Source organism: Anguilla anguilla, chromosome 1, assembly GCF_013347855.1.
Source record: "Anguilla anguilla isolate fAngAng1 chromosome 1, fAngAng1.pri, whole genome shotgun sequence".
Lineage (NCBI taxonomy): Eukaryota > Metazoa > Chordata > Actinopteri > Anguilliformes > Anguillidae > Anguilla > Anguilla anguilla.
This window is the reverse complement of record NC_049201.1, coordinates 643,272-656,737: the sequence shown is the minus strand read 5'-3', so window position 1 is coordinate 656,737 and position 13,466 is coordinate 643,272. Positions and strand designations below refer to the sequence as shown.

The 13,466-nt window shown below is 52.3% G+C and overlaps 1 protein-coding gene across 1 annotated transcript; it reads right to left on the bottom strand.

Annotated features, from left to right (window-relative positions):
• Window positions 1-4,028: 4,028 nt before the first annotated feature.
• On the bottom strand, window positions 4,029-13,138 carry tent5ba (terminal nucleotidyltransferase 5ba). The gene is made up of 2 exons (XM_035394671.1): window positions 12,548-13,138; window positions 4,029-6,949 (listed from the first exon to the last, which is right to left on the bottom strand). The coding sequence occupies exons 1-2, from the start codon at window positions 12,701-12,703 to the stop codon at window positions 5,930-5,932; spliced, it is 1,176 nt and encodes a 391-aa protein (XP_035250562.1). The 5' UTR covers window positions 12,704-13,138; the 3' UTR covers window positions 4,029-5,929.
• Window positions 13,139-13,466: the final 328 nt, after the last annotated feature.

Sequence of the window (13,466 nt, the reverse complement as noted above, 5' to 3'; positions counted from 1 at the left end):
AGTCGTGGATGAGTGCGGATCAGTGAAGAGGGGTAGTCCAACTGACCTGGGTGCAAATAGGAAGTGCAGTTTCTGAGCACTGCAGGCTCTGAGCACCGCAGGTATGCACCTGTGATCCACAGGTGACAGAAAGAGGAGTGTGGATGAGACCCGTCCCAGCAGAGACACGAGGACAGGGCCCTACTCCTCCGGGCCTGAGAGCCCTGCCAGCCACACCAGCGCTCGGTCTGAAAGGGATCTCAGGAGCCATCTTAACAAGACAAGGGAAAAATAATGAGAGACAAACAAGAGGAGCTGGTGCCAGCGAGTGTCAGCTGGGTGATTAATGACCCTTCTGGGGCTTGAGCTCCGAGCCACACACCTGCAGCTGATTTAAAGGTTTCTGCTCATCAGGAAACGGATCAATAGCTGGAGCAACAACTGATCTCTTTAGATCTCGGAGCTTAATTTTTCCAACGTGTTGCTTTGAGTCCGTGCAGAGTTGGGGTTTGAGTCAGCCCTGGGAATGAGGGTACTCACCCTTTCTGATTAACTGCAGACGGTGAGAGGCGTTTGGTGCAGCAGTGATGGAAGCACTGAAACTGCAGCACTGAAACTGCCCGAAACACAGAGTGGGAACCGGCTTGGTATCAGAGCCATTCCCAAAAATAGAAATCAGGAAAAAGACAAGAGGAAGGCAACAGGCTGTATGCGCACAAGCTTTTCCAGGTGCACCGGTGCCAGCTGGATCTAAGAGAGTGGAGAGGTTACATCATTACATCACTACATTATTACATCATCCTTTGGGGGTGGGGGGGCCTCCCAGAACCACCATTCAGCTGAAAAGCCCAAAAGATGCACTCCTTCCTAGCTATTCACTTTGAAAGCTAAGCTAATAATCGCTAACTCTACGCTGGTGGAAATTCCAGCCTGTTTTATAGCCGGCCCAGTCAATGGCCAAGCTGGCAACAAGATGTGTGAGACAGCAACCATGCTGGCAAAACCATGTCCAGCTGGAGGGCCAGCTTGGTACAGACCACAGACCATCACCCAATTCCAGATGGTGTCCAGCTGGAGCAGAAGCTGGTTCCTGCTAGATTTCATCTTAGGCTGGTAGCTGGAATTTCCACCATGATAATCCTCCCAGAAGACTGTGCTCCTTCTTAGAGTTTCTCACCACTATCAGTGTTACACCATAATCACTAAGTGCACTGGGGGCAGGAGTAGGGCTGGGGGCAGGAGCAGGTGTAGGGCTGGGGGCAGGAGCAGACCTGGGGGCAGGAGCAGGAGTAGGGCTGGGGGCAGGAGCAGACCTGGGGGCAGGGGCAGGAGTAGGGCTGGGGGCAGGAGCAGGAGCAGGAGCAGGAGCAGAGCAAGGGGCAGGGGCAATAGAAAATTAAAAATGTGAAATAGAAAATGGTTTCCACTGGTTTAAATGCACTAATAGATCAATGAAACGTTTATAAAGATGAATAACTTTCATTTTCAGCACCCAGGGCTTGTTTCCATTAGGCGTAACTCACACATCTGCATTCTAAAGCTTCACAGAAATGTGTCCAGATTTTAACGCATAAAGAGAGCCATCAGAAAGTCTGTTTTTAATCCTGGCCGTGTGCTGGTACAATTTACAGACAAAAGAGGAAAAAACAAACTGCACTGCACTATGGGAAAAATTACAGGTCACAGGTCATGGGTGAAAGGTCACATGATCAGCACAGGGTCCTCCCAGCAGACCAGGTAAGCAGGTGGATGAAGCAGGTGCAGTTTTTTTCCCCGTGGATTTCCGCAGGGGTGTCCAGTTTCATCCCAAAAGGGCCGGCGTGGGTGCAGGGTTAGGGTTAGGGTTAGTGTGGGTGCAGGGTTAGGGTTAGGGTTAGGGTTAGGATTAGGGTTAGGGTTAGTGTGGGTGCAGGCTTTTGTTTTAGCCCAGCGCTACTACACCTGATTCCACTAGTCAAAGACTTGACTGAAGACCATGATTAATTGTCATAGCGCTGGACTAAACTAAAAACCTGTATCCAATACCAGCGGTACGCAATCCTGTTCCTGGAGATCAACCATCTTGTAGGTTTTCATTTCAACCCTAATTTTGCACACTTGATTCTACTAATTAGCAGCTCAGTGAGGATCTCTAGCTGTTGAATGAGGTAAGGTTTTGTTCGGGCTGAAGCGAAAGCCTACAGGGTAGCAGATCCCCAGGAACAGGGTTGCGTGCCAGGGTCCCATATCATGTTGCTCCAGTTACTGTCGGCTTTTAAAACGCATTCTGCAGTCAAATTATCACATTATTCTTTCATCTTTCTGTAGTTATTTTAATGAAATTAAGCTTCTGGGCTGTTCCCCTATCCAGGCAAATCCCACACAAACGCACCCAGGCGAACGTTTGGCCAGGAGCACAGAGAGCGTTCAGCAGGAAGCGTTCAGCAGGAAGCAGGAAGCAGGAAGCATTCAGCAGGAAGCGTTCAGCAGGAAGCAGGAAGCATTCAGCAGGAAAGCATTCAGCAGGAAGCGTTCAGCAGGAAGCAGGAAGCATTCAGCAGGAAGCGTTCAGCAGGAAGCAGGAAGCATTCAGCAGGAAGCGTTCAGCAGGAAGCAGGAAGCATTCAGCAGGAAAGCATTCAGCAGGAAGCAGGAAGCATTCAGCAGGAAGCAGGGAAGCGTACAGCAGGAAGTGTTCAGCAGGAAGCACTCATGACCCATCCGGCCACCAGACTCTTTTCACCAGGTCACATGACCCATCATGCCGCCAGACTCTTCTCACCAGGTCACATGACCCATCCTGCCACCAGATTCTCAGACCCACAGACCCACAGACCCAAACTAAACTCTACCCCGCGCGGGAGTGATTCAGGCTGGGGAACTCGCTCTGTTGCACTGCCGGTAAAAAAGGCTGGTTTTTCATATTTGATGCACATGCACACTGAATGAAATTGATACAGCACAACATTCCATTTCCCATGGCAGCACTGAGCAGAACAAAGACTCGCTGTCAGAGCCTCTGGCATTTCACACACAGAGCTATGGATCTGAGGACTTCAGAGTAAACGTCCTCAAACTCTAATACAGCCACTCCGTCCATTTGAGCGTAGACTTAAAACAGAGCCGTTTCCAACATCGTCCTGAGTAAAAGTCTAGTTTTCTGGTGTGGCCAGCGAAAATCGCTCGGTTCATAGACGCTTTCGATCGGCTGCGTAACGCACTCATAACAAATGTGAAACTGAGCTTTATATGTATACTGCATGTATACTGAATCCTGCAGAGCAAGACCACTTTTTCTCTCTCTCCACTTTACCTTCCTCCCCTTGGGTACCCTCCACCTCTCCCTCTCTCTCTTCCTCCCTCCCACTCCCTCTTCCACTTCCTCCCTCTCTCTCTCTCTCTCTCCCTCTGTCCCTCTCCCTCCATCTCTCCCGCTCTCTCTCCCTCCCACCTTCCCTCTCTCCCTCCCTCCCACCTTCCCTCTCTCCCTCCCTCCCTCTCTCTCTCCCTCTCTCTCTGTCCCTTTCTCTCCATCTCTCCCTCTCCCTCTCTCTGTCCCTCTCTCTCCCTCCCTCCCTCCCTCCCTCTTCCTCTCTCTCTCCCCCTCCCACCTTCCCTCTCTCCCTCCCTCCCTCTCTCTCTCTCCCTCTCTCTGTCCCTTTCTCTCCATCTCTCCCTCTCCCTCTCTCTGTCCCTCTCTCTCCCTCCCTCCATCTCTTCCTCTCCCTCTCTCTCTCTCTCCCCCTCTTCCTCCCCCCTCTCTCCCTCCCTCCCTCCCTCTTCCTCTCTCTCTCTCCCTCTCTCTCTCCATCTCTTCCTCTCCCTCTCCCTCTCTCTCTCTCTCCCTCTTCCTCCCCCCTCTCTCCCTCCCTCTCCCTGTAGGCTCCACACAGTATTGATGTGTTGAAAGCTTGTTTGGCTCATTGAACAGGCATCACACAGAGCTGTATTAGTGTTTCACAGCCTGTGGGAACAGCCCATCTCCTCAACCTCCACAACTCCTCCACTGCACCTCAAACACACTGCGCACAACCCCGAGGCAAACACATCACAAACTACAAACATTTGGCTTTTCCTTTTTAATAATCTGAAGAGGACACCTCTGTCCCTGAAAATAGATATTTATAGTAAACTAGAAGACAGAAATCTCTTAACACAGCACAGTCCGTTTCTCACAGGGGCACAGTCTGCTCTCACAGGGGCACAGTCCGCTGCTCACAGGGCACAGTCTGCTCTCACAGGGGCACAGTCCGCTGCTCACAGGGCACAGTCCGCTGCTCACAGGGGCACAGTCCGCTCTCACAGGGGCACAGTCCACTCTCACAGGGGCACAGTCCGTTTCTCACAGGGGCACAGTCCACTCTCACAGGGGCACAGTCCTCTCTCACAGGGGCACAGTCCACTCTCACAGGGGCACAGTCCTCTCTCACAGGGGCACAGTCTGCTGCTCACAGGGGCACAGTGCGCTCTCACAGGGGCACAGTCCGCTGCTCACAGGGGCACAGTCCGCTGCTCACAGGGGCACAGTCTGCTCTCACAGGGGCACAGTGCGCTCTCACAGGGGCACAGTGCGCTCTCACAGGGGCACAGTGCGCTCTCACAGGGGCACAGTGCGCTCTCACAGGGGCACAGTGCGCTCTCACAGGGGCACAGTGCGCTCTCACAGGGGCACAGTCCGCTGCTCACAGGGGCACAGTGCGCTCTCACAGGGGCACAGTGCGCTCTCACAGGGGCACAGTGCGCTCTCACAGGGGCACAGTCCGCTGCTCACAGGGGCACAGTGCGCTCTCACAGGGGCACAGTCCGCTGCTCACAGGGGCACAGTGCGCTCTCACAGGGGCACAGTGCGCTCTCACAGGGGCACAGTGCGCTCTCACAGGGGCACAGTGCGCTCTCACAGGGGCACAGTCCGCTGCTCACAGGGGCACAGTGCGCTCTCACAGGGGCACAGTGCGCTCTCACAGGGGCACAGTCCGCTGCTCACAGGAGCACAGTCCGCTCTCACAGGGGCACAGTCCGTTTCTCACAGGGGCACAGTCCACTCTCACAGGGGCACAGTCCACTCTCACAGGGGCACAGTCCACTCTCACAGGGGCACAGTGCGCTCTCACAGGGGCACAGTGCGCTCTCACAGGGGCACAGTGCGCTCTCACAGGGGCACAGTGCGCTCTCACAGGGGCACAGTGCGCTCTCACAGGGGCACAGTGCGCTCTCACAGGGGCACAGTGCGCTCTCACAGGGGCACAGTGCGCTCTCACAGGGGCACAGTCCGCTCTCACAGGGGCACAGTCCGTTTCTCACAGGGGCACAGTCCGCTGCTCACAGGGGCACAGTCCGCTGCTCACAGGGGCACAGTCCGCTGCTCACAGGGGCACAGTCCGCTCTCACAGGGGCACAGTCCGCTGCTCACAGGGTTTCGGTTGTGTTGGGCGGTCGGGTAGTTTCAGGCACTTGAAATAAATGGTCAGATTTACTTCTAAACACAATCTTTGGTCCGTTAAAAGTTCCTGAAAAAGCAGGAAGATTTAAACCACAGTCTGAAAAGGATACAGATGATTTGTTTTTTTTAAAAGTATTTAGCCTTTTAAGATTTTTTAAAATTTACACAAGGAAATAAAAGACTCCTCCAGTCCTGTCCCGACTCCTGCTACACAAGAGAAGAACCAGCAACCTTAAAACAAACAAAAATATATATATTCATATTTATATTTATATGATGGCTCCAATCAAACATACAGCAGTAGAAGTTCAGCTGAGTCACATTTGGCAAAAATGATTTTTTTTCCTTTTTCTCTTTTTTTCCCCCCACAAGTTCATTTCATTACAAGTTTTTAAAAAAGAAATCACTGCTGCCAAAAGCTCAAGCACACCCCCCCTCCCCACATCCCCCCCAAGGAGAATAAAAAACAGGGTGAGGTGGGGGTGTGGCCAAACTCCCCCCTCCCCTCTGCGTTAGTTCAGGGCGTGTGTGTCAGTTGCAGGGCAGCCACGTTTGGTAGGAGTTCCTGCAGGTGGCCACTAGGGGCGGGGCATGAGCGATGTAGTAGTTGTTGAAGTTGATGTCCTGCACGTAGGGGGCGGGCTGGTAGTAGCAGGTGACGTTGGCGGGGATGGCGTTCTGCTCGGCGAGCACGCGCAGCGCCAGCGCGGAGATGAGGGCGAGGGTCTGCCGCCGCTCGTGGCCCATGAGGCACACCGTGCTCTCGTTCACCACGCGGTGCAGCGTGGCCAGGCAGTCGTACCGCCGGTGCTCCATGCCCGCAAAGTGGTTCTGCAGGTAGGCCTCCAGCTTGCGCTGCTGCTCGCCGATGTCGGGGAAGTCGATGAAGAAGCGCGAGCACATGTAGCGCTGCAGCGACTTCATCTCGGCGGGCGAGGCCGCGCGGAACCCCCGCACCAGCAGGTGGCAGTATTTGAGCAGCCCGCCGCCGCGGATCTCCTCCGGGCTGCGCGTGGCGATGGTCCGGCCGCGCAGGTGCCGCAGCGCCTCCTGGAAGTCGCCGTACATGCTCTCGCCGCGCACGCTGGGGTGGAAGCTCTCCGACATGGGCGTGGCCGAGCAGCGGTCGAACAGCAGCAGCGAGTCGAGCGCGATCTGGAAGGAGTCCACGCTGAACTCAAACTGCCGCCGCAGCGAGTCCACGAACTTCAGCTCCACGTTCTTGCCGGTGTTGTTGGACAGAGAGATGAGGCTCCAGCGGTCCGAGTCGTTGCACACCTTCACCAGCTTCTGCACGTACACCTCCTTCAGGGTGAGCGGGGTAATGCGGTCCCTGTTGACCCCCGGCGGGAGGAAGTCCAGCAGGCAGTCCAGCACCACGTCCTTGACCAGCCGGAAGGCGCGGTCGTCCGTCAGGCTCACCCCGAAGATCAGGTCCAGGTCCTTGTAGCCCAGGCCCGTGTCCTGGTGCAGCACGTGGCTCGCAGCCGAACCGTTCAGCTTCACGTCCCGAACCGCCACGCCCCTCTCCTCCAGTCGCGCCCGCACCACCTGGCACAGAGACAGAGGGGTGAGAGACACGCAGACACACTCTCACATACACACACACGCACGCAAGCGCACTTATATACACACACTAGTAGCTCTGAGACAGCCATGTGTTGTACACCACGGAAACATGGGGGTGGAGTCAGAGAGCTGGGGGCGGGGTCAGAAGCTAGGAAAAGTTCAGACATCCATAACAGCCACTCAGAGACTAACAGAGCAGCTCTGACCAGCACCCTGCCCAGACATGCCTTCTGCAGACAGCCCAGAATAACACATCCCACTACTGCACACACACACACACACATATACACACGCACACACAAACACACACGCACACACGCACACACACACACAGACACGCACGCGCACACACACACACACACACACACACGCACGCGCACACGCATGCACACACACGCCCAAACACACACACACAGAAAGTGCCATGTCTAATCTCACAGGTTTATAAGCATGTTCCTTTAGGGCTAAAAGCTGGGGGTGGGGCTGTGGGCGGGGCCAGGAGGGTAAGTCCATTTAGGGACTGATGGCTGAGGAGGATTTCTGCTGATGGATATATTTACAGAGCTGTGAGCTCTGAGACACACAGGGCCCTCTCGCTAATCACCGTGGAAATCTCTGTAGTCCTGGGTCAAAGGTCAAAGCTCACTGACTTCCCTCCTTACCCTCTCAGAGAGGATTTCATGCCCCCACCAGCCAATCAGGAGCGAGGGGGTTAAAGGCCCAAAGCTCTGTGTAGGTGGACCCGTTGCCTGCCCCCCTCTAACCGCCGCGCCGGAGCGTACGGACCGCGCCCTGGCGGCTGAGTGAGGCCCGTCCCGCAGGAGGCTGCAGCTGCGGGTTCAGAACCGCAGGCCCTGCATTCTCCGCATGTCTGCATGTGAACCACCGTCAGCATGAGCTGCGTGTGAAGCATGAGCTGCGATGCCAGCACGGGGGGGGTCACACTCTACAGAAATACAGCCGCATCCCAGAATGCAGCAGGTTCTGTTTCACGCTCTGAACTCCAGTAGACTGTCAGTCCTGTGTGTGCCCTACATGGTCAGTAGTGTGTCAGTTCTGTTTACCCTACGCGGTCAGTAGTGTGTCAGTACTGTGTGTGCCCTACATGGTCAGTAGCATGTCAGTCCCCCTACGCGGTCAGTAATGTGTCAGTTCTGTTTACCCGACGCGGTCAGTAGTGAGTCAGTTCTGTTTACCCTACATGGTCAGTAGCGTGTCAGTCCTGTGTTTCCCTATGCAGTCAGTAGTGTGTCAGTACTGTGTGTGCCCTACACAGTCAGTAGCATGTCAGTTCCTCTACACGGTCAGTAGTGGGTCAGTTCTATTTACCCAATGCAGTCAGTAGAATGTCAGTTCTGTTTACCCTACGTGGTCAGTAGAGTGTCAGTTCTGTTTTCCGTACGCAGTCAGTAGAGTGTCAGTTCTGTTTATCTTATGCCGTCAGTAGCGTGTCAGTCCTGTGTTTACCCTACGCGGTCAGTAGTGTGTCCTTGTCCGTAGAGGAGTCATGGTTGGCTGATGCCGTTTTGTGGAACACAGAGAAAATGAAGGAATTCCACTGATTACTCAAGACTCTCATTAGGCAATGAGCTGAGAATGACTGCTGCTGTGTGCATGCAGACACACACTCACACACAGACACACAAACATGCACACAAACACGCACGCACACACACACACACACACACACACACACACACACACACACACACACACACACACACACACACACACACACACACACACACACACACACACACACACACACACACACACACACACACACACACACACACACACACACACACGCAGACAGACACTTTCCACTACAGAAACCGCCACCTCCTGACCACGACACCGTTCTATTGGTCACATATTGACACGTGACTTCAAGTGAAACACTTCCTGTAGTCCTGTACTGTTTTTTTCCCCTACAGAATACCATTTATTACACAGCCTTCAGACACAATACCATGACAATATAGCTTTGAAAAAACAGCATGCAGGCCGGACCAATTCCAATCAACAAAATCTGCCAATAAAAAGCTTTCTCCATGTTCCAGTGCCATAGTAAACAGAACCATGCTGAACCTTATTATTTTCTCTGGCTTCAAAGCAGGCTTAAGCATGAAATTTAAACTAAAATCCAAACCTTCCCGTGGAATGTGAATAAAGCAAAACAGCAGAAGGGAGTTTTTCAGTTTATACTTTACTGCCATAAGAGTATTGCCATGATCCACGCTAATACTGGCCAGAGGGATCGCCGCTTGCATTCACAGGTCAGCGTTTGTTATGTTTGCACAAAGATAGCCTGCCAGCACCCTGCTACACTCACTCCACACAGTCCACACACTCCCACCAACAACGGGGCCCTGCTGGGGTCTCCACACAGTCCACACACTCCCACCAACAACGGGGCCCTACTGGGGTCTCCACACAGTCCACACACTCCCACCAATGACAGGGCCCTACTGGGGTCTCCACACAGTCCACACACTCCCACCAACAACGGGGCCCTACTGGGGTCTCCACACAGTCCACACACTCCCACCAATGACAGGGCCCTACTGGGGTCTCCACACAGTCCACACACTCCCACCAATGACAGGGCCCTACTGGGGTCTCCACACAGTCCACACACTCCCACCAATGACAGGGCCCTACTTGGGTCTCCACACAGTCCACACACTCCCACCAATGACAGGGCCCTACTTGGGTCTCCACACAGTCCACACACTCCCACCAATGACAGGGCCCTACTGGGGTCTCCTTACAGTTTGGAAATCCTGCCCAAACCTGCTCCACCGGGGAGTGGCATTCTCAGAACAGGGTTCCTCTGACCCGCCAGTCTACTGTTACCGGGACGACAGGTCACGTTCTAGAGTTCTATTCGATAAACGCGACGCTGCAAGGAACACCAGCCTCAGGGGCCAACACAATGTGTCCGGGGCCAACACAATGCCTCAGGGGCCACGAAACAGCTCTCATTTCCAATACTGCATGAGCGTATCTTCTGTTCTCCGTTCTGAAGATGTTTCTGGATGTGCGGGCGTTTCTGGATGTGCGGGCGTTTCTGGATGTGCGAGCGTTTCTGGATGTGCGAGCGTTTCTGGATGTGCGGGCGGATGTGCGAGCGTTTCTGGATGTGCGGGCGTTTCTGGATGTGCGAGCGGATGTGCGAGCGTTTCTGGATGTGCGGGCGTTTCTGGATGTGCGGGCGTTTCTGGATGTGCGAGCATTTCTGGATGTGCGAGCATTTCTGGATGTGCGAGCGTTTCTGGATGTGCGGGCGTTTCTGGATGCGCGGGCGTTTCTGGATGTGCGAGCGTTTCTGGATGTGCGAGCGTTCTCCGGCACGTGCCTGACAGTCGGGCTCATTTCCTCAACGTTCCGTAGGCAAGAGAGACAACCTCAGCGAATTCCGGAACCCTGGGTCGGTGGGGTCAGCGCGGTACCTCAGTCTAGCCTGGGTTTATTTTTATAGGGCTACTTCAATGTCACGCAAGACCGGACTAGACCGGACCATGCAGGGCCATGTTTCCATTCCGGGGTAAGCAGCAGGGGCTGACAGATCTACAGTAACCGTCTGAGGGGGGAGAGGGACCACACAAACACAGCAGCGTGGCTTCCATCCACACACGGTCTCCGGCACGTGCTGTTCTACACAAGGCCACTGATCGGCTGCATCCGCGAGAGCTCATCATAAGACTCTATACGCAGTCATAGATGAACCATGAAAATGTAGGATGAAGGATCAACTGCACATAAGACACGGACATGGTTATGGGTTATGTTCTGCGTAAGCATTACATGTTGGGGTTATGGTCATGGGTTCCAATCCCAGGTAGGGCACTGCCAATGTACCCGACCCCCGAGCAGGGCAAACAACCTGAAGTGCTTCCGGTAATATCCAGCTGTGAAAATAAGGCCTAAGGTAATATCCAGCTGTGTAAATCAGGCCTAAGTAAATAATGTGAGCTGTAAATGGAAGTGGCATCGTTAAAAGTGCCCGTTAAGTGCCTAAATTGGTAACTTTGATGTGAAGGGAAAACCATGTTGAGTTGAATTTAAAGTCATAATACTGTTCCACCGTTCAACCTGACAGGTACATGCGGGAAGAGCATCCACGCATTAAGCAGATGTCTTGTGCCCTCTTACAGGGGGATTTAATGAGCATGTAGTGCTGGATGAAATATGAACAATTACTCACCCATGTATGGAAAAAAGCGCTGTCAGAGAACTAAAATACAATTTGCAAGTTAATCTGTGACACGCAGTGGAGCGCGCGCGCCATGCGCAGTTAAAGGAATGTGTTTAAATTTATCACCGGCCGTCATGCCGCGGCTCAGACGTCAGAGAGGACAGCGCGTGGCTCGTAGATCCTGCCCCGTAGATTGCGCAACTAATTGTGACTGCGACGGCCTTTGTCAGAGAGAATGATCCCTTTTTAAATATTTGCTTACTAGGGAAATGCTACTACTGCTGTGAATTTTATTGGGACATATTTCTAGGGCTTAGTTGCCCACGGCAAGATCTCACACACGGGACAGCCAAAATAAGTTAAATGTTAACACAGACTCTTTTCCCAAAGCGTAATTTTTGCATTCTGTATCTTTTAAACACAAAACCGACAAGATCAACCGGGGGGGGGGTTAACCCAGAATAATCAACCGGTGCTTTGTAGTATGAATTAAGCAACGGTCTGGTTTATATAAACGCCTACAACGAATTGTTGCTGCGTAGACAGGAAAATAAATGAGGAAATACTGGTGCCATTGTGTATTAAGAGTGGCCAGGTCAGCTGTTGTATTTCTTGGCGTGAATATCACACTGCGTTCCTAAAACTAGCTGCTCAAAGGAAATTCGATTTTTCGCCCACATTCTCGGGGAAGCCTCTGGACGTCCACGCGCAGATGGAAATGACACATAGTTAGTTCACCGCGTTTGGATGTTTACAGAAATGAAAAAACTGTGCATTTTTTCTGGATAATTTAGACGCCAAATATACAACGGGACGGTTTTGGAAAACGGTCAACTGTACTTGATTTAAAAGGTTTTCCTGTGCATTTTGATTGAGCTTTCTTAACGAGTACATTTAGGCTTTTAGTCGACAGAGCGTAAATTATGAGTCCTATCTACGACCCATTTATTTTTTTGCCAATATTGATATCAATAAAAAGGTACATAGTTCAGGTAGAATGATAGTGCGTGACGAACGCAACTCGTCAAAGTCCAGAAATTTTATGGTTTGTAGTAGGAGATAGCCATAGACACATCATTCAACGGTGTCACGCTCTCAAGACGAAAATTAAACACTAAACTGTTCAGATATCCGTACTTCCATGTCTGCTTAGCGACAACTTCGTCGAAATCGCTTCTCTACAGTGGGGAGCACCAATAGTTAAAATACATAACTACAGTGGCTGAATTTCGGGGGGGGGCGGTCACGTCATGTTTAATATAGTGTGAATATCACAGTTTCGCTTACACTGGAGGGCAGCAGCTCGGCTTGCGTGGTTATAGAACCCTCTGCCTGATCGCGAGGCAAGCTTTGTCCCAGAACCGAACTCCTCATCTTACCTGTACAATTTGCCGGGGTTGCACGGAGAGCGTGGGGAAGTTTCCGCGGCCGTGAATCGGCACGGTCTCACCGAGGATGGAGTCCAAACGCTGAACCTGTTCCCAGGACAAAACACAGAACCGCCGACTCTGCTCCGTGCCATCACCGGAGGACATGGCGAATTGGCGCCCAGTAAACGTGCGGAAACCGTCTACGCTGCAGAGGTCGAGATCACGATTATCAGCTCCCAACTCAGTATCAAACCAAACTCAAACTTGTCTTAACCGCGATATGGATAAATATACGAAATAAACGTAGAGCTCGCTCTTGCTTGTCCTGTCAAAGGGAAAGTAAATCTATCAAATCCTGAATGAGGGGTGGAGAGGTAAGTCTGCCAGGTGTTCGGTGAGAAGAGTTCTCAAACAAGCGCAGAAAGCTGACAGGAGCAAGGCTGGCTGATCGCAACCTCCACACGTCCCGGTGCTAACACGCGCTCGATGTAGAATGTTTGCGCACAGTACAGAAACGCTTTTAAACTCTGAAAATTAACATAAACGTCCTGATTGGCTAAGTTGTGACCTCATGAATTATTACGACTGCGATCGAACGCGCATGTAGGCGTTGCTTTTAAAATATAACACTGCAAGCCACATCCCTGCGCTGTTTGCATTATTGCAAAAGCTGTGGTAATCGGATGCCATTCTAAACTTCAGTGACGTAAGTGATTTTGGACCCGCCTTCGCATTTAGGCATTCATAAACCCTTTTAAAAAGACAGAGGCTCGCTTTTTAATGCCGAGTATTCTTTTCTAAAAGTAGAATGAAATGCATACGCGACGGAATATGATACTGGTCGTGTTTCTTATATATGACATACCAGTACAAAATAATGTTCTAAAATGACCCCGGTTTCTTTATTTAAATCCAAGAATGTACCCCA